The sequence below is a fragment of the Fukomys damarensis genome, unplaced genomic scaffold (assembly GCF_012274545.1).
Source record: "Fukomys damarensis isolate Sample0158 unplaced genomic scaffold, DMR_v1.0_HiC HiC_scaffold_15, whole genome shotgun sequence".
Lineage (NCBI taxonomy): Eukaryota > Metazoa > Chordata > Mammalia > Rodentia > Bathyergidae > Fukomys > Fukomys damarensis.
In genome coordinates, this window is record NW_022900927.1 from 27,502,795 (window position 1) to 27,524,376 (window position 21,582).

At 35.1% G+C, this 21,582-nt stretch overlaps 1 protein-coding gene across 2 annotated transcripts in view; it reads right to left on the bottom strand.

The window, feature by feature from the left end:
* Tafa2 (TAFA chemokine like family member 2) overlaps nt 1-21,582 on the bottom strand; it is a 459,300-nt gene that overhangs the window by 24,842 nt on the left and 412,876 nt on the right. For both annotated transcript variants that reach the window (XM_010644543.2, XM_010644544.2), the window contains 2 exons: nt 15,848-16,000; nt 14,668-14,792 (listed from right to left, as the gene is read on the bottom strand). In XM_010644543.2, coding sequence (XP_010642845.1) covers nt 14,668-14,792; nt 15,848-16,000 — 278 coding nt within the window. The remainder of the gene's footprint in view (nt 1-14,667; nt 14,793-15,847; nt 16,001-21,582) is intronic.

Sequence of the window (21,582 nt, forward strand, 5' to 3'; positions counted from 1 at the left end):
ATATATATTCTCAGACTTACTTTCTGAAATTAATCTGGCATTCCACAGATACAATGAGAATTGTGTGATGTGAAGCTGTAGGTGAGGTCAAAAATTCCACTCTACACACCTGCTACAATGGTTGAAATCGAGAACATGGATATTGGTGCTGGCAAGGATATGGAGCAATGGGTGCTCTTAGGCATTTCTGATGGGAATAGAAAATGGAATAGTTGCTCTGCAAGGCAGTTTGCCAGTTCCTTAAAACTAAACATACTTTTATCATACGATCGAGCAATTATGCTTCTTGGAAAAAACATCCTTGATTTAAAACTTATGTCCCACAAAGGTCTATACATGGATGTTTATAGAATCTTCATGCTTGTCAAGACCTGGAAGTAGCCAAGTTGTCATTCAGTAGATGAATGGGTAAACATTCTCTGGTGTATCCTAAAAATTGAATATTAGGCTAAAATGAAATTCATTATTAAGCCATTAAAATGTGTGAAAGGAACTTAAATGCAGAGTAGAAAGTGAAGGAATATAATCTGAAAGGCTACATACTATATGATCCTGACTTTATGGTGTTATAGAAAAGGTAGGATCAATGGTTGCCAAAAATTAGAGGAAAAGAGCAATGAATATGCAAAGCACAAAGGATTTTAGGGCAATGCATACATATTATTACATGTTTGTCTAAACCCATGAAATGTAGAAAACCAAAGACTTCAATTCTTGAATTTTCTGCAAGTGCAAGTATTGCTAACATTTTTGGTCAAGAATCAGGGGCAAATTTGTTGCTTTGAGGCTTATCATAAAATTACTAATGCAAACACTACAGAGTTTGCATTTCTCTGTCCTGTGGCAACTAATAACATGGTAGATTATGTCTGCTCCTGATTCTTGGACTTGGAATACAGAAGGCTATGAACTAGTACCTCAAAGCCAGCTATGAAGGCAATAGACTCAAGTGAAATGCAAATTTTATTTACTTAAACAGTTAAGATTTGAAGGCTTTTCTTTCTGTTCAGCCTATTCTAATGAGTGCCCATTCTAATGAGTGCCCATTCTGTTGGATCATAAGTGAGAACCTCTCTTTGGCAAGGACTTACTCTTACTCACATATGTATATCAAAGGTTTAACATTGATAATAACATATGGTAGGTATTCAAAATAATGTATTAATTTTTAAAATCTGTTTATTTTATATCAGCTTAGCATCAAAGTGAAGAATGGGAATACCAAAATTCTAAGGAATTACATCTCCAGAAAATTCTGGAGTTTATAGAAATTCATAATCAAAATAATTTAAAATTCATCAAAGGGTATTATGTGTTTCTTCAATGGAGTCATTAAATTACAAGTGTAGATGAATTTTGTAAAGACCTTCCACTAAGCAAAAACAACTTTTGCAGTTGAAATCCAAGAAAGAATATTTTATACTTAAGGTGCATTTCTGGTCTCCATTGATTGTCATGTTACTTTAATATTGGCACATGAGTATAACTGCACACTGCGACTGAATCAGGTTCTTGCTCATCAGCTAAGACTTTTTCTTTTGTTTTAATCTAGTCCAATAGAACTTCCAATTATATAACAATGATGTTGATGGATGGTGTTGTTTCCTTCATGAAAGCTGCCAACTCCTAAGAATAAATTTTGAAAACTACTACCATGATTTTACATAGCTTTCCATTGTAAAAGTGTTTTGATTCCTGTTGGTGGATCTAATTGACCTTCCATGTGGGAGATTATCCACATACAGACAAAGGAAAGCTGTTTTAAATATTCACAACATATCTAAGAATCTCAGTTTTATAGTTACTAACATTTGAAAAACACAGGAGTCTGTTTTTTCTCCAAAAAACGGAACCAGCAGGTTGCATAAATATGTATGTGTATACCATATATTAAGCATATACGTATTGTATATTGTATATATGTTATCTCTTGGACCTATGACAGGTTTATTTCAGGACCCTTAATGGATAGCAAGTTCATGGATGGATACTTAAGTCCTGTATGTAAAATGGTATAATATTATTGGCATGTAATTTAAATCAGCTTATATAGTTTAAATCATCTCTAAACTATTTTTACTACCTAATACAATGTAAATGCTTTGTAAATACTTCTTATACTATACTCTTCAGGAAGAATGAAAAGAAAAAAAGTCTGTGTATTCTCAGTACAGACTATTTTTCCCCAATTTATTTTTTATCCAACATCAGTTGTAGAACCCACAGACATGGAGGGTGCATTGCATATACAAATTCTACACATAGATCCAAATAATAATTAGGTATAAATGAAGAAATGTAATTTAAGGAATTAGCTCATGCAATGGCAGTGCTTGGCAACACCAAAACCCAACAGAGGGAGCCTGACAGTACGGAGACTGCGGAGAAGGTGCCAGTTCACATGAACAAGAAATCTGATGTAGAATCGCCTCTCACCTCTCTGATCAGAGGAGATCATGCTTTTGTTTTCTTGACTCCCATTAGAAAGGGTAATTAGCTTTCCTCTAGGTTTACCAATCTAAATCTAAACCTCATTCAAAGGTCCTCATAGAAACCTTTAGAATAATCATTGATCAACTATTTGTCCATTGTTGTCCAGACAAGTTGACACGTGATTGGCCATCATATGTGCCTTTCCAACTTTCTGAACTCAGAGCTCCTGTACTTTAGAATCTCATGAATAAACAAGATCTTTAGGTCACTGAGTAAAAGCTACAATATTTTTTGACTTCTTTCTAATGCAGTTTAAAAGACATATTTCTTCAGTGTGTTTATGTGTCTTGCAAAACCTGTAAAGAGATAGTTGGCATTGGCATTTTGAATAGGATTAATCTACCTTCCTAATTTTGATTTATGGAGTTTCCATTTTGCACTAAAGAGAAAAAAAAGAGAGCTTCCCTGGAGAATCAAGTATATCTATCCCAAAGAAAAATATATATATAAAATCATAGATTAGTGAAGAAAAAGAAAAAAATATGCGTAAGACTAAGTGGGAGCGACACATACCTCACTTGATTAAACATTGGTAGAAGCATGAATGTGCTAACATCCTTTTAACAAATATCACCCCAGAATACTTGGACCGCCGTAGGATCTATGTAGCCATTCTTCATGAAATAAAGTTGCTGTGCCTTTGTGGAAGTAAGGCTGAAAGAATCACTATATCAAGAGATGGGAGGATGACACTGGGCACAGTGGTGTAAAAACAAAGAGACTTCCAGTAAGTACGCTGTGTGAAATGGGGAATTCAAACTACCTAAACACATCCTTATAAGGCCTCGTTCTCTCAGTAATTTCAATAACCTCAGAAAGGATGAAACCTTAATAAGACATCACTGGCACTACTGAAAATAATTCAATTATTATATGTAGACTTTTAGTACACTTATATGAACACTTTTTTCATGTTATGAACATTTATCTTTATCTTTGGTATAATATAGTTATGTGATACAGATTCAGTGAATAGGGTTCCTTAGACAATTGGTGAAATGTGAATTTATTAGAAGTTATCACTAACAGTTTTTCTGTACATTTGATTCATAAGGAAATTCATTTATAATCCACCTAAGAAATTCTCAAAGTTCTAATCTGGAGAGATATGATTGACATCTATATTGTATAAGCATGGGTGACTTCAATAAGCTGATTTCATTGGTGAAATTTAACCTCAAAAAATGATTGACTGTCTGGCCTGATGTTCAGTAATCTCACAAATCAGTCATATGTTGTAACTCAAACTGGGAGTTGAGATTACTAATCATGATACCTATTTAGATTCCTCTGAGTGTCAGTCCAAGTATCTATTGAGAATAGTCAATTTTATTTCTTTTGAGATAGAATAAAAGCATCTCTGTATACAGATCATAGAAATAGCTTGACCATCTGAACTCTACTCACAATTACTCACACAGTGCTTTTAAGTATATAGTAAGCAGATATTTACAGAAGAGATTGTATTAAATTATTTGTAAGCATCTTTTGAAAATAAATTTATACTGGCTTGTATTGTCCTGAGTCTCTTTCTCTTTCTTTTTCAATGCAGTCCTCCCACACCCCTCATAACCTGTTTTTGTTTTGTTTTGTTTTTATATTTAACAAGACTAGGAAAAGAATAGGAGATGCAAGGTAAAGGTAAAGTATGTTTGTCACCAAAGAAGAATAACCAATAAAAAGTAAAGGTAAAATAGCCAAAAGTAATCAGAACCTTAAAAAACAATTCTTTATTGACTTTGGGCTAATCCCACATAAATAATGGGAAGTTAGCATTATTAATTAATAGGGACAAAATGCCATCATACAGGAGCAAATGACACAACAACAGTTAAATGATTCTCATCTTTAATAATTTCAGTACTAAACATTACAAGGTGTTCAAATCCTTGGCCCAGTATTAACTAAAGATTTTTGCTTCTTTGTTTTAATTTGGCAACTTGAATTTTTATCTTAGATTACATTTCAACTGAATGGCTGACTCTGCTGCTACATGCATACTTCAAATTTTCTCATGTGCTTTGAAAGTTTGGGGTTAGGGGGAAAAATGAGAACCAAGGCCTGTCATGTAAAGGTACAAGATCCCAATGATGAAGGTAACTGTACTGTATACTTAAAATGGACCAATTATCTCAATGAGGAAAAAAATTAAAAAATAAAATAAATAAAAGTTTGCAGTATTAATGAGTCAGTGCAATGTTACAGTGTTATAATGCTATAATGTTCTTATTTGCTAGTAAGAGCCTTAAATAATTTTTAATTTAAAATTATTACTGTGGCCCTAATTCTATATATTTTCATATACAAAAATCACTCCTTTCTTTTCTCTCTTCTTCTTTACTCCCTCTCCTCCTCGTATATATCTGGTAGAACACTTACAGATGGCTCAAAATCCAATTCAAAAAGCTAATCCATTTCAATGTTTGATTTTTCTTTATGAATAATTCATCAATAAGAAGATAGTCTGGCTGAGAAAAGTTTTAATTTGATTTTTGTTGCTTAATGGCAGTATAATACTACAAGCAAAGGGAAGAAATAGCTAAGTTCAATCTTGACATCCCAGAATGTAATTTTTAGGTTGTACTTAGTCTCATTGATGAAGACGAGAAATTACAGAATAAATTGCTCTTAAATCACATCAAAATTGTTTACCCTTGCTTTTTAGGAGGGTTACAAGCCGTGCAATACTATTGCCAAATAAGCGATGCCATAATCGTGTGAGAAGCATGTGGATCTGGAGTTTTCCTTTTTAGTGACTTATTGTAGGCAATTAATTACCAAGTCCTCTTTGTTGGAATTCTTAGCCCTTCACTCCCACGCTGTCATCACTTCCAGGCCCATCCATTATTGTTCCATCTTTCGATTCTGTTGACCCCTAACTAGACAGACTTTCACAAGTGTAAATTTCTCCTCTCCTGTGTACGTTAGGTTCCTCAACGGCTCGCCTATGCTTTCAGAATAACATTTAAATCTTCCAGATCGACATCTAAAACTCCATCAGACACAGACTGACCCTTCCAATATTTCTCTCCGAGGGATTTCCATTATTCACTTCCTCTCTCAGACTTCAGCCCCATGAACTGATTTCAAGTCCATGAACAAGCTTGATCTTCTATTGCTCCATGACTTTTGATAAGTTGGGTTTTGTTTCTATGGATAAAATTACTTAACTCTGAATTTCTGTTTATCCTTTAAATTACAAACTGATGGCATTTGGGAATGAGAAACTCAGGATTTTCAAAGACGATCTGTTTAATGTTATCTAGGGCTAACAATGAGAAACCCATTCGGTGGCTTTAGTTGTATTCCTTTCACTTATATGGAACAAATCTATTTTTTTCTTTTACATGTACACAAAGCTATACATTGTACAAGTATGTATAATTTTACATGTTATGTTGTCAAATAATTTAAAAGATGTCATTCCTCCTGTTTCTATTCTCCAGAACACTTATCCACAAAATCCATTACATTAGTCTTTTTATATGACCCACCAAAAGGTAATGTCCAGAACTTTACTGGGTGCCCTCTAATGATTTGATCATTATAAAGTAAACCACAACTGTATTAGGCATACCTGACAATTAATTTTCTACAATTTAGACCAGTGAGTAGTTGTGGATTGTCCAGCAAGTTTAGACTCACTGTTCTAGAGAGACAAGAATTTGGCCATATCTATGTGGTCCTACACAATTTTAACACCAGTCACAAAGCATTTGAAATTCTGAGCTTGTTGGGAAATTACTTTTTATTTCTTAATTGCATGTTCACCCTACTATCCAAAATAAGAAATTAAAATTGGATCCAAATCACTGATTAAGGATATAAATTCCATAGGAAATGTGTTAGAGGTAGAGGAAACAAAGAAGTATGGAAGAATGTACACAGGGCTATCCATTGTACAAATATGTTAATTTTAAATAGGAGATTAATCATTCAACATCGAAAAGTCAAGAAGTTCCACTAAGTGTGGTTCCTTGTATACCCCCTTCTACTCTCTAGATCCCACAGAGTGCTATTCTCTTTGTAAGAATAATTTTAAAAACAGAGGAATCAGTTACTTTTTCCAGGAATAACAACTTTCAAGAAATATTAAGATCTTAAAATAACATGACAGAATTTTAGCCACTGGCCCTCAGGTAAGAGAGAGTAATACTGCCCTCTCCACTTAATTCACAGACCATCAGTGGTGGTCTTAGATGTGTTTCACAGTCTCTAACAAAAGTCTGTGATGCATAAACTAAGTTTTATTACAATGTGTGAACACCCACAATTAACTGTAAGATTATAAACGTACTACTCAGAGTAACAGCTACAAATAACACTTGGCTTACATATTATAGAAGCATCTAAATCTTATAGAATCTTTAAAGCATTAATATCTTGCCCCATTTCTCATTTTAATTATAAAAATAGAAACCAAATTTGGGAAATATAGTCTTGATGATATGTCTTTTAAAGTCTTTGCATTAATTTATGATAACTGTTTAAACAAATATTAAATAATATACGCTTGACCCTATTAAATTATTAATTGAGTAGGTTGCACTTAAATTCAAATCATAAGGCTTAAAATGTTACTTTTTACTTCATACTGCTTCTGGGACACTTAGCTGGTATCTGAACTAACTTGAACTGAAGATCTAATTGAGGGGAAAAATATCTTCAGTATGCTAATCCATTTCTGTCAGGATATCTTAATTAAAAATTTGATATTATTTTAGTAATTACATGGTACCATAAATGTTTTGTTTTTAATCTCCATATTATTTGAGATTTTTTGGGAGGTACTGGGGATCAAACTCGGGACCTTGTGTTTGTGAGGCAGGTGGCAGAACCACTGAGGTAATCCCCACCCTGAAATTTAATCTTTTATCTAATTTGAATTTCATTCATTCAGCATTTATATTCATTACTACAGTAGCAAATTTTCACCCACTCTTAAAAAATATGAAATCTAAGGTGTTATATTAAAATTTCTATTAGGTTAAACGACTTAGAATTAGTGGATATGTAAAACATAGCACATGCTCTACATGCTTTCCCCGCAGTTCCACCCGTCTCACATAATGACAACTCATGCATTCTACGGATTTATAGAAGAAAGGTTTTAAGCAGTTGTTACAGGCCCCAAGCTGCCTTTCTATTCCTAAATTCTGCTACCTGACCTTCGTGCTGGTTAATCTTCCTTGTTAACTTGACTGGATTAAAAGACTCCTGGAAGGGTAGGTGCACTCTGAGAGCACTAACCTCATCAATTAGGTAACCTATTGAGTTTGCAGCTAAAGGAGATGCTAAGAGGTGGGGCCTAGTTGGAGAATGTGGGTCATGCCATTTGACCTTGGGGACTAGCAAAATAGTTGCTAAACAACTGATTTGGATTACCCTGCTGTACTCAATGCAATAATTTGAGTGATTAAGAGCTCATGAGAATGGCAAAAAAGGGCGAGGGATTTAGCTCAGTGGTGCCACTGCCTGCTCTGCAAGTGCAAGGCTCTGAGTTCAATCCTGGGGGGAGGGAGGGAGAGAGAGAGAGAGAGGCAAAAAAAGTAAGTCAGGAAGATACGGAAAAAGAAAAGACAAAGTGGATGTCCAGGAGAAGGTCACAGAGGTCCAGAGTGGGAGGAGAATGCCACGTGCCCTTGCTCCCTTGAGGAAGGGAAATGTGATGAGAAATTCAGATATCCTGAAGGAGCTAAGAGGGGTTTGACAGACACTTTGGTCTTCCATTCATGAGGAGTTGAATTCTGCAAATGGCCTGAATGAGTCTAGAAGCAGATTCTCCTCCAGAATTTGCAGAAAGAAACATAGCCCTGTTGTAAAAAAAACAAAACTCCCCTCTCGATTTCAGCCTTATGAAACTCAAAGCAGAGATCTAGCTGAACAATGCTGTGCCTGAGTGTCTGACCCATAGAAAGTTAATCGATGTTTCATGAAGTCAATAAATTTGCAGTAATTTGTTATGACAGCCACACAAAACTAATCTACCCTAGTAGAATACCGACCCTATGAGGGCAAGGATTCTTTTATATTTTCTTTTGCCTTTGTTAGTGCCTTTTGTTAGTGCCTGTGCCAAATCTTAAGACAGCACCTGAAAATAGTATTGATCTTTTCATTTCAATGAATTTCCATGAGCTTTATTTTGAAATAAGAATAATGTTAGGAAAAAATAATTTCATGGTATTAGTAGCTTATAAGGAAATTTTATATATCCCCAATATTCTTTACAAATCCATATGGATTATATCTTTTTCCAATTCACTGAATAAAACAATTATTCAAACTAACCAAACATGCACTTAATGTACTTTAAAAAATGTGCCACCATTTCACTAACAAGTTAGAGTCAATAATAATTTCACAAAGTATATTTTTATTTGTAGTATCGGAAGCTTGGTCATTTCCAGTAACTATCTAATCAGTCAAGACTTTTTGAGTGACTGAATACATTCAGCATATATAGTTTTCCCCCTTAGAATCCATATTTTACAGCCTATGAAATTTTTATCCACAAATATAAAAAATATTTTATATTAAAATGTGCAAGGTGGAATGACTTGAAAACTTTGGAAGTAGTTTGTATGTCTACAAGTTAGCAGGGTCTATCATCACATGAGTCAGACACAAGAGATAGTCAAATACCACTGCTTACTGTAATGGTTTTCAAACCACAGATCGCAGCAGATTACCCAGTGGTAAGATCAGTTTATGAAGCTGGCATTGGAGGAAAGGAGGAAAGGACTGTGGGAGAGGACAAAAAGAGTGAAAAAAACCCAAAAAGAATAAAACCAAAATATCAACATAGAACTTTAATTTCAGTGTCATGTACAAGTGTGTTGCATATGTAACTAGACCACAATAAAAGATAAATTTCTTACTGTGGACACCATACAACTAATCCGAAGGCCACTGTTGTAAAAGCTCATTACACTGAGTGTTATGGACCAGAGTACAACTTAGGGCTTGACTGGAGATGAGATGAAGAAGAATGAGAACGTGTTTCTCAAACTTGGCTGTACAAGAAAGAACTACACTATTCTAAACCTGCACTTAAATTTGTGAGGCAAAAGTGAACACTGATATTGAGGAACTCACGCAAATTATACACCCTTACAGTAAGAAAACCAGCTTTTTCTTGTTGTGATGTTCTTCCTTTGCCTTACTGTTCAGATTAACCAACAGGGCACAGGCTGAACCTTGGTATATAATCCAGGAGCATCTGTAAGAAGATGATTTTTGAGGCTTGAATCCACAAGGGATCGTAAAATGCAAATTTTTCCTCTTCTACAGAGAAAATTAAAAGTCTAATGCTCATCTGTCTCCAAAGATTAGCCAGGTATTAGGGTCATAGAAACTTAGCATGAAAGAAAGTTAGAAATGTCATTGGCACACAGAAACAAAGAATAAATATTAGTTAGAAGAACTTGAGGTGGAACCAAATAATCTAGTTCTCTCTCCCTATCTCTCCATCTCCCTCCCGCTCTCTCCCTCTCCCTCTCTCTCTCCCTCCCTCTCTGCTTCCCTCCCCCTTTCTCTCTCTCTCTCTCTCTCTCTCTGAAGCTAAACTGATGGCTTATGCTGTGTCATTGCTTTAACATGTCACCCTTGATCTTTGCTTACCGTTCATCCCAATGTTTACTGTCGGTGAGCTACACATGGACAAATAATAGAACTATACAGTGCTCATTTCCCAGTCCAAGTGCAAAAGCCTCATGGGCAGGGATTATGAAGTATATCTCCGTATTCTCTTTCCTGTCTACTTTAGTCAATAAAATTAAATAAGATAATACTTGTGACGCACTTACCAGTGATCCATACAGTGTAAAAGCTAAGTAAATGCTTTTATATTTGCTCTGGGTGTTAGAGTACTATTATAAAATATGATGTATAGGATATTCTTGGTATTTGTTGATTTTCTTTGCATTATATGATAAAGTAGAGTCATATTTATGCCCTTAAATATCTACTTTATTTGAATAGACATTTCAAATATCAAGATTTTTAAATCTACTTATAGCACTTTAATGAATAAAGATAAAATAACTCAATTACTTAAAAAGTACCCAGAAAATTTTTTGTTAAGACTATGAAAAGTCTGTAGATGTACGATTCTTATTCACAAAGATAATCTTTTTAATGACAATATAAAGTCTTGTTTCGTATAAAGTTATATTCATTTTTCCTAAGGTAAAAGTCAGACATAAGAGTTCTGGTGATTACTGGAGTTTGGAGGTTGGTGTCCATGCTGATGAGCTGGAAATCCTAAAGGAAAATGTAACTTCCTTTGATCTTCCTTAGAGGCACAGAGAAAGAATATCAAAACACTAAAAGAAATGAACCACAGTTGGGTTTTTTAGCCAATGATTCCAGTAATGTTAAAGATTTTTTTCTCATATCTTACAAGCCCTACAGCACCTTTCCCCTCTGCTATTTTTGTGTTGTATAATTAGCATATAATTATGTGCTCTTTCACATTGGAAAGACTATTCTTTTATTAATGAGTCTTTTTTAAAATTCTGCATTATTTATCTTTGAAAGTGAGTTTGAAATTAAAAGGTTTGTATGACTTTTCCTTTCTTTCATTTTATCTTAGGAAATTTTAAAAGTAATACAGGAGATAGTTATGGATGCCACAGACATTCCTAAATTTTTCATCTTTAGAATGAAAAACAGTATTTGGAGAGATACATGTTACAGCTTCTGTTGTCTCCAGATTTAATGTTTGGGACTTTGAAGAATGAAACATTGATGTTACAAAAAGGACTATCTATCCTTACCTTTCTCCCTTTTGTGACAGAAAATGGGTCAAAAATACTTTCTGCACCTAGTACAAAGTCAGAGGAGGATACAGTTTACATGGTAGTAAGTCAGTATATGTTCCATATTAGTCTAAAATGAGTTCAAATTGCCCCTGGTTTTCAGACAGTTCTGGAAGGCTCCACTCATCCCTGCCGAAGTCTTGCAAGCCTCTCTGCTGATTTTGGCTGACTGCTTTTCCCTGACATTAGGGTTACCAGAGCACTCTGGTATATAGGCTATTGTAAGGCAAGTTGCACATTATTGCAAATTTTAATCATTTCTCAAGCCATTTGCTTGTAATGAAAATCCCATATGACCCACATATCTTGCATGAAAAACACAAATAGATTTTCACTGAAAGCAGCTTTTACATTGCTTTGTAATCTGTTCATTCCTGCTTTATTTCTGGGCTTCCTTTTTTGTGGCTAGAACTAGACAAATGAGGGTTCTGATGGTTTGTTGATGAGGGAAGCCAGAGATACCATATTCAAGACTAGAAAGCAGACAAAAATGACAATGATTAAAACAATGACTCAAATTTCTTTCTTTGTGATTTATGCACGGTAGAAATTACCTACCTCCCAACTCCTCCTGTGGGTTAAATAATACTGTGCCCAGGAATATTTCAAGATATTTTTTCTTGTCTTCTGCACTATTTCCACTATTTCAATGAAAATGGTAGAGAAGTAATAAACTCTTAACCTTGGAGGCTGTGTTTGTATGTGTGTGTGAAATAGCATAAGAGAAATTTGCTCATGTCATTTTATAAGGCAAATTAATATTCATTATTGCACATTTTTGCCTTGCCATTTAGAATGCTATGATATTTGGAGTTGAAACTATCCATTTTTCTCCATTTTTTATACAGCTGATTCCCCCCCTTGGGAAGGAAAAAAGGGTTAATATATTTTTTTTTTAACTCAAGACCTTCAGCATTTAATTTTTTTTTTTTTAAGTCTTCGAGACAGGGTATCACTAAGTCACTAAGTTGCCTGTTCTGGGCTCAAACTTGTGATTCTCCTATCTTAGCCTACCAGAGTTGTGCAATGACACATATATGCCACCACAACTGACCAATAATAATTGACTTTGATTTTACCCAAGAAACTCCTTTCAAATCTTATCTTCTCTTGTACATGTTGATTTCTCTTTTTAAAGTGGGTATCAGAGAATCAGAATCATTAGAGATTTTAAAACCAATCCAAACACCTATTGTAGCATGAATTATTTCTACAATATCTTAGAGGAGGTTCTTCATTACCAGCTATACTCCAGAGCAAAACAGAAGAAAGAAAACTAGAAGATACTACTATTGGTTACATGAAAGACAAAATGCAACTAAAACAAAGTGCAGGACCTAAATGTGGTCTCTTGTTTCTCTATTCATGAATCCTCAGCCTCTTACCCATCTTGTTTCATTATGTTGGAAAGAATTCTTGAAGCATAGACTCAGTTTTAGTTTGAATTATTGAGAATATAACCAATGGGAAGTTAAACAGCACTCTAAAAATATTTTTTTCTGAGAATTTAGAGCACCTGGTACTGACCTTTTCATTTCAATGATCCAAAAAGTTAAAAGTTAAAGATATTTTTAAAGGTCTACTTCATGTGAGAAGGACTATATGAAACTTTTATTGCTGCTATTTAAAATAAGTTAAATCCTAATCTAAAGTTAAGTGCAAGATACAGAGAACAGGTTTTTGAAAGGGGCTATGTGGCTTAAACCCTGGTTTCCCAATTAATTAACTTTATGACCTTGAAAAGTCACTTAACTTTTTTGAAGTTTTGGTTCACACATCTGTAATAAAGAGATAAAAATATTTTCCTATTCATGGGGCCATTAAGAGGATTAAGTGAGCCAATTTATTTGGTGTACTGCATGTTTTAAGTACATTTAAGTAGTTTCTTCTGGTCCACTTAAGTAGTGGAAACATAGGATTTGGTTGTAAAATGCTCACTTTTTTTTCATTTGTTTTAGAATCACAAGCCTTCATTATTTTGGAAAGAATTTTGTGAATCATAGACTCCATTTTAATTTGAATTACTGAGAATATAACCAATGGGGAGTTAAACAGCACTCTAAAAAATTTTTTTTTTCTGAAAATTTAGATCACCTGGTATTGACCATTTCCTTTCAATGAATTTCCATGAGCTTTACTTTGAAATAAGAATAATGTTAGGAAAAAATAATTTCATGGTATTAATGGCTTACAAGGAAATTTTATATGCCCCAAATATTCTTTACAAATCCATATGGATTATATCTTTTTCCAATTCACTGAATAAAACAATTATTCAAACTAACCAAACATGCACTTAATGTACTTTGAAAAAATGTGCCAACATTTCACTAACAAGTTAGAGTCAATAATAATTTCACAAAGTATATTTTTATTTGTAGTATTGGAAATTGGTGATTTCTACTCACTATCTAATTAGTCAAAGTACTGAAGACTTCACGTGACAGACTGAAGTATATTTGAATGAGATCATAAAATAATATTTTAAATATGAAACAGTATTATAAATTAAATAGCCTTTAGTTTTATGTTAGCCCTTATAAAATATCCCCATGACATTATTCTGGTATATTATTTAATAATCTGACTCAATAACAATATATTTTTCTTCAAAGCAAAAAAAAAAAAAGAAGCCAACAGAAGCACACAAAGGTAAAACTTTTATTCATTAATTCTATTAAAAAACAATCCAAATTCTGCTAGTGCAGAAAATTCATGTATCTAATTAGGAAATAAAAGAATAAAGCTGTTTTTCGTTCTTCAATCCCCCCAGAGGCTCTCCCGGCAAAGCTAAAATACATCACTGTCTTAAGAGTATTCTTCACAAATTGAGCCTAAAATTCTGCAACTCGTCTCAGTAACCCATTTAAATTAGTGCAAACCCGAATCACTAAAAACTATTTAATGATCCAGAAATCAGTAAGATCAAAATAAATACCTTCATAAAACACGCCCCCCCAAAAAAGAAAAAAATACATAATGGGAAAATTTGATTGAGTCGTACGTAAACTAAATCCCTCTTTTTCAAAATTGATTCTGATTCCTAGTAGAAGAATGGGGACTGGGATCACCTTCCCAGCATTTAACATGCATTCTCGAGGGCTTTCCGGGTCCTAGCAACATCTTATGAAGGAACAAGAAGTGATCAGAGAGCATGACCGCTGATGGTAACCTATGCTGGTATTCCAAAATAAAAATCTGCTATGAAAAATGAATGAGGAAAAAAATGGGAAACATACACTATGCAAGACTATGTTCTGTCATTCTGTAACCACCACTAACCCTGCCATCCCACATGTCCCAACCTCGATTAATTCAGAGACATTTTGCTTTCAAAAGCTGGCAGTCCACTTACCCGAGTTGTTTTCACTTTATTACCGGAGGAACAGCTCCAGCCTTTCCTATCTGGGAGAACTTTACATTCTTCTCCCTCCAAACACGGCTGCATGTGACACCACCATTTCTGTTCCACTATGGAAGCTACAAGAGAGATGAAAATCAGCTTAGGTTTTTCTACTTGAGATTGTTATTTCTCTGGGTGAACATTTAAAAAGGAGCAAACACTGGCCTCATTAAAATATTTTTAACTAAAAGAATTTTTCTTTTAAAGTTTTATTTTTTGTGATAAGTACACTTAACCAGAGATCTAAAGTGCTAACAAGTTTCTCAGTGAACAAGATAATAGCATTAACTATAATCGCAATGGTGGAGGATTTTTCATGTGAAAATATAGGCATCGAAAGACAAATATAGTTTTTTAAAAATTATGTGACTGTGTACATGCACTAGTTCATATAAACATATATGAAAAGATCCCATGACCATATTAGAATAGCATTTTAGGATCAATGCAATGTTTCCTATGAGTGGCTGAAAAAATCAAGAGACTTTAGCATGAGAGCTAAAATTAGGTAGAGTTAACACATTTTTCTTATACTTTATATTGAATAATAATCTTATCACAAGACATACACCACCTAACTAGTTGCTATTTACAACAATATCAATTAATTAGACCCTTCTAAAGTTTTATGTTTTGCTACAATTAGGTGAACCCTTAAAAAAAGAAATGAATACTCTCATGAATCAAAAATCAAATTCTGCATGAATTCTATCTACAACTAAGCATTCACGCACGTACAAGGTGTTGATATTTTCATTATCCAGACTCACCCCTGGGCTTAGGAACTCACAGTATTAAACTGCGTATTTTCACCTTGCTTTTACCAGTTAATTTACACACACACCCACCCTTTACCATCGACCAGGAAATCAACATTTCATGGCATCAAAGTAAAAAACACATTGATGTAATGGAACCTCACTATAATGCCTTTTGTAAGAGAACCTCGTAAGAAAATAGGCAGCTATCTAAAAGATTTTAGACTTTACAATGCCCCCCACAACTTCATTTCAGCCATGCAATTTTTAGTGTGATTCCCCAGGATTGACTATAGTTGATAATATTATAGTGAGGTTCCAGTTCCAACCAGGCCCAGCTACACCATCACAGGGAGCAATGGAAGAAGTCGCACCATCCACGCAAGAGGGAGCAGCTCTTGTGGTGCCAGCCACCTGCCCAGGGAAGCAGGAACACTTGACCGTTTGTGACCGTTCCTCTATCTTGTTCTTATTACAGCATCTGTGGAGTGCCACCACCTCGCAAGTTCCCGTTTTGACATGGTGAGCTGTGCAAACACAAACAAAAGATAAAAAAACATTGAGAAAGCTTTGGCCACTTCCCTCCCTCTTTCTAATTAGAAGTACATTAAATATAGCTCGATAAGGAATCCACCATGCATGAAACTAGAAATACAACGATGCTAACTCCATAATGCAGATTTGATTTCTTTTCTAAATGTTGTGAGAACATTTCTGTCAGTAAATGCTTGGTGAAGCAGGCACAATTACAGACTAGATTAGGATGAGCTGTTTAAAACAGTCTGAAAGATAGAGGCAATGTATGGCGCTATCAAAATACAGCTTTTTTGCATATGATTTTCCACACCCTTTTGTTCGCTGTGCTAATCAAATTAAAGTAAACCGTGGACAAGGTACTCCAAAATGGGCTTGCATCGATCCCACTCTCAAAGCAGGTGGGTGCTGATAACAGTTATGTTCATGGGGGAGAGAGTGGATGAACCAGGCACAGAGCACCCATTCAGGAAACAGGAGGCAGAGAGGCAGGATCATATCTTCAGTATTCTTCTGCCCAATTTCCCCAGAAATGAAGAAACAAAATGATTCTTGATTTGCTACCATTTTCCCGGAAACTCAACCAATTTCAGGATCCAGGGCCATTTCATCTCTGTTTCACAAAAAGAGACAGCTGCCACCAAATGACACCAAGGACAGTCAGAACTTGAGTGGATTATGTCTGTCAGCCAGCCCCTGGGAACTTGGGCTCATACACTGTCAGCGTCCCACAACCATTTTTTTCACCTCACAGTAAGGCTACTGGAATTTTAGAATGATTGAACTTGGACCTCATTTGTCACAGCATGATAGGCTTCTAGATTATCTCCATCATTGTTTTTCCTACAGAACATTTTCAAATTGTTAACCCTTCTTGAAAATGACAAAGCATAAGTTTTATCTGCTAAAAGTAAAAATAACTTAAAATTAAATGTGCATTGAAAGATTATTTCAGAAATTTGGAATGCGATGATATAGAAGCAAATTTAAATAGGAGATCCAAAGTTGTTAAAAGTTATAAAATACATTTTGAACCATTGTAATTGAAAACATTATATTAACCTCCCCTTGGGAAATGTAAAGAACAAATATACTGTAACTCAGTTTAGGAAACGTGCTTAGATTTTTCTAAGAAAGTAAATCATACATCTCATTCACCTCTCTCCCTCTTGTGAGCCCAAGATATTCAGGTGTGACATAGAGCTTTGACACATAGTCTTTAAAAGAGCAATTAAGCAACAGAAACCATTTCTAAAGCTACAAAGATTTTTCTGCCTCTAGAGACACAGGTTTGATTCAAACACCAATCTATCTTCAAAAAAAGGTTAAAAATGTAAGAGCCAGAATTCTCTTCTTATGCTCTTGTGCTCCTGAAAATATTTTCTTAGTTAAAAAAATTACTTCAGAGTCAGTTTTAAGTTCCTGAATAGCTTGTGCTATTTATGCAAGTAATGTAACTGCCTTGTACACTGAGCGTCACTCAGTCACATTTTGAATGAGTGAATGTCACACAAACAGCGTGGTTCTGAGTACTGGGTGTACTGATCAGATTTCTCATTACTAGGATGAAATACCTAACACTTGCCACTTAAAGGACGAGATGTTTACTACGGATAATGATTTCAGAGCTTTCAGCCCATGATCAGCTAGCTTCAAGGCATGGCAGCTGGGGGTGGCAGAGCGAAGCTGCTTGTTTCTTGGCAGTCAGAAGACAGCACAGGGGAAAAAGAAAAGAAGACAGCACAGGAACCACAGGTACACCTTCCAAAGGCACACCCTCGGTGATACCTCCTGCCATGCTCCACCACCTGACTAAGGGCACATTCGTTTATGGACATCGCTGCGTTAGCACGCCAATGAGCATAGTGCTCCCATGAACCAATAGGAGGCAGGGGTCTCTTAATCTAGACAAGTTAACAATTAAGCTTAACTTTCACACTAGGGATGCAACAATGAATAAGAAGACCGCAGACTGTCCCTACACTCAAAGAGAGAAGAAACCAATCATCCTTTAAGTTAATGATTAGGAAATTCAATGTCAGGCATTTAAAGCTATTGAAAGAAATACAGTAGAGAAATGGGATTTAGAATAATTGAGCAGGAAAGGAATGTACGGATCTTTTTTATGTCTCAAGGAAGATGTTCTGAGGAGGTAACTTTATTAATGAGCTGAATGATGAGAAGGAAGACTGCATGATGAAGATCTAAGAAAAGAAGAGCCCTGCAAACAAAGGAGTCAGCAAATAACGAGGTCCTGAAATAAGGAACAGAGTGGTGTATTCCTCAGTCAGGAGGGAATTTGTCAGAACTGCTTGAAGGTCATGTAGGGGCTGGTAAGTAAACTGGGCATTACCCTCCTTATAAGGGAAAACCTTTGGACAAAGAAGACATAATTTAATTTATGCTTAGATTGGAATTTTACTCAGTTCTTCAGAAATGAGCTGAGAGAAGCATTTGTAGAAAACAGTTTTTGTTTTGTTTTGTTTGTTTTTTTTCTTTTTGGTACCGGGGATTGAACTCGGTTCCTTGCCCTTGCAAGGCAGGCCACCGAACCGCTGAGCTAAATCCCTGGCCCAGAAAATAGTTTTAAAGGGGCTATAAGAAAAGCCCAGGTGATAAAGGATGTGGCTGAGCCTTGAACTGCAGGCAAGTTGTAGAGAGACAAAAGGTTAGGATTCTGCAGTGTTTAGAAGTTCAGATTTGGCATGGATCAAATGTGTCTCCTGATGGAAAAAGGACTCAAAAATTACTCCTAAATTTGGACTGAACAATTAGAAGTTGATAATTCTGTCAGACAGAGAAAGTTTTAGAAAGGGGAAGTTTGGATTTAGGATATCTCTACATTTATCTTGGCCATGTTAAGTTTGAGAATTTTTTAAGATATCCAAGCAGTGATGTAAAATGGGAAAACATTTGTGGGATAATTTTTAGGGAAGAGATTTTGGCCACTGACACAGATTAAGAGATCTAAACCTACAAATGATATGTAAAACCATAGCCTGAACCAGACTGCCATGGAGATATTGCCAGTACAGAAGAGAAAAAGGAGAAAAGCAGCCCAAAATCCAGATTGAAATGGAGGAAATAGTAAGAGGACTGATAAACAGCAGCACATAAAAAAGTGCACCCACACACACACACACACACACACAAATAAAGGATGAAGAAATAGAAGACCAAGAAATAAAATATACCAAAAAGAGGAGACCGATCAGCTATGTCAAATGCCACTGAAACATCCAATTAAATGAAGAGAAATAATTGTCCATTGAAAAAGTACTATATGCTGATTAGCCTGTATTAGTCTACTTTCTCTTTACTGTGATATGATACCCAATATCCACAACTTAAAATTGGAAAGGTTTAGGGTGAAGGGAGGGCAGGGACAAGGGGAAAAAATGAAAAGCAAGACCTGTCATGTAAAGGTACAGGATCCCAATAATGAACGGAACTGTACTGTATACCTAGAATGCACCAATAAACTCAATGAGGAAAAAAAATGGAGAGGTTTAATTTAACTCACGGTTTAAGGGCTTCAGCCAAAGGTCAGGCTCCAAGCTATCATGGTGGAGGAAAACTGCTCATTTTATGGCAGCCAAGAAGCAGAGAAACAAAGGAGGATCAGATTTGGAAAGAGATTTATCCTCCAAAGGCATTTCCCCAGCAACACACTTCTTCCAACCAGGTCCATCTCCTCACAGTACAGTTACCCGTTAATTCATCAATGGATCAACCCAGTAATGAATAGAGCACCCCATGACCCAAGTGCCATACCTCAGAATATAGCTGACTCTCCTCTTGGGGATTTTTAGATCTAAATTATAACATAGCTAAAGAACTCTTGAATGAAAAAAAAAACAAAGCTTTGATAAAGATACTAAGAACACACAATAAAGGACAATCTCTTCAATAATTGATGTTAGAAAATTAGATATCCACATGCAGAAGAATAAAATCAGATTCCTTTCTCATAACCCATGCAAAATCAACATAAACTGGATTTAATACTTTAATGTAGGAGCTGAAATTTTTTAAAAAAAATATTATACAGTAAAACATAAGAAAAAGGCTCTATGACATTTGTCTAGGTAATTATTTAATTCAGAAATGTCACCAGCCCCAGCACTCAGGAGGCTGAAGCAGGAAAATCATTGTGAACTTAAGGCCAGCCTGGACTACATAATGAGTTCAAGACCAGAGTGAACTACATAGTGAGATCCTGTTTCAAAAAATAAATAAATAAAAATAAAACACCAAAAACAACCACACACACAAAAAAATAGATAACAGGGACGAAAAGGTTTCTGCAGAAGACAAGTAAACAATCAATAAAGGGAAAAGAGAGCCTGTCCTATAGAAAGGAAGAAAGAACTCTCCATCTGATAAAGGGTAAATATTCAAAGTACATAAAAAGTTAAAACAAATAGCAAGGCAAATAGCCCAAGTTAAAAATTTACAAAGGTTATGAATAATGCTCAAAAGAAGATGTACAAATGGCCAACAGAGAGCCTGAATGGAAGGCTGAGGCAGGAGATTCCACCACAAATTCAAGGCAGCCTTGGCTATGTAGTGAATTCAAGGCCAAACTAACTGCAAGGGAGACACTTTCTCAAAAAAGGAATGTCCAACAGGATATGGAAAATGCTTAATGTCACTGACCTTCAATTATATACAAATTGTGGAATTAATTCTATGACCAGAGTCATGGGAAGAATTAAGTTCATGAACTGAGGCACCATTGTATCTCTTCTCTCCAGTTAAAACAGTTATTATTGAAAAGACAAAAGATTTTAAATGTTGACAAATATATAGAGAAAAGGGAGTTTTTACTATTAGTGTGAATGTAAATTGAATCCACCATTATAGAAAAAAGGGTGGAGTTTCCTCAAAAAATTTAAAAATATCAATTTTAGTTTAATAGGTATTATTTTTAAAAATGCAGAATCAAGAAATTAAATTTAAAGTCAAATTAAACATAATTTAAACTCACAAATTATAATTTATAACCTCAATGAAAATAAAAGCATAACTGAAGTAAGTGTAAATGAAGTAAGTAAGATTGAGCAGAAAATAATACAAGTTTCTTTAAAGGAATATTTCTGTGAAGGAAAGAAGGTACCTGAGCAATAGAGGTTTGCGTGGAGTCAAGGAATTTTTTTCAATAGATGCTAGGAAGGCACACTTGTCTGCTAGAATACTCTATTAGGGAGAAATTGATGACATGGGAGGAAATGAAGGATTCAAAAGCTTATTCTTGAAAAGGAAAGAGGAATTGAGATCAAGGGCACCTCGAGGTGTTAGCATTTGGGGCAGGGCAGGGACAGAATCTGTTTTAACAAAAGTTAAGGTGGGAAGATCAGACACAGGTAGGTGTAAATACATTAGATGGTAAGATGAGGCAGTTTCGTACCTGATTTCAACTCTTTCCTATGGCATACGAAATATTCTTGAAAAGAAAAAATATTAAGTAGCTATCTATGAAAAGGGAAACATAAATTTATAGGGAATGAGCAGTAGGGCTACCTGGCAGAGAGTTACCGGGTGCTTATGGTAAATGGCAGAGGACTCAGTGGAA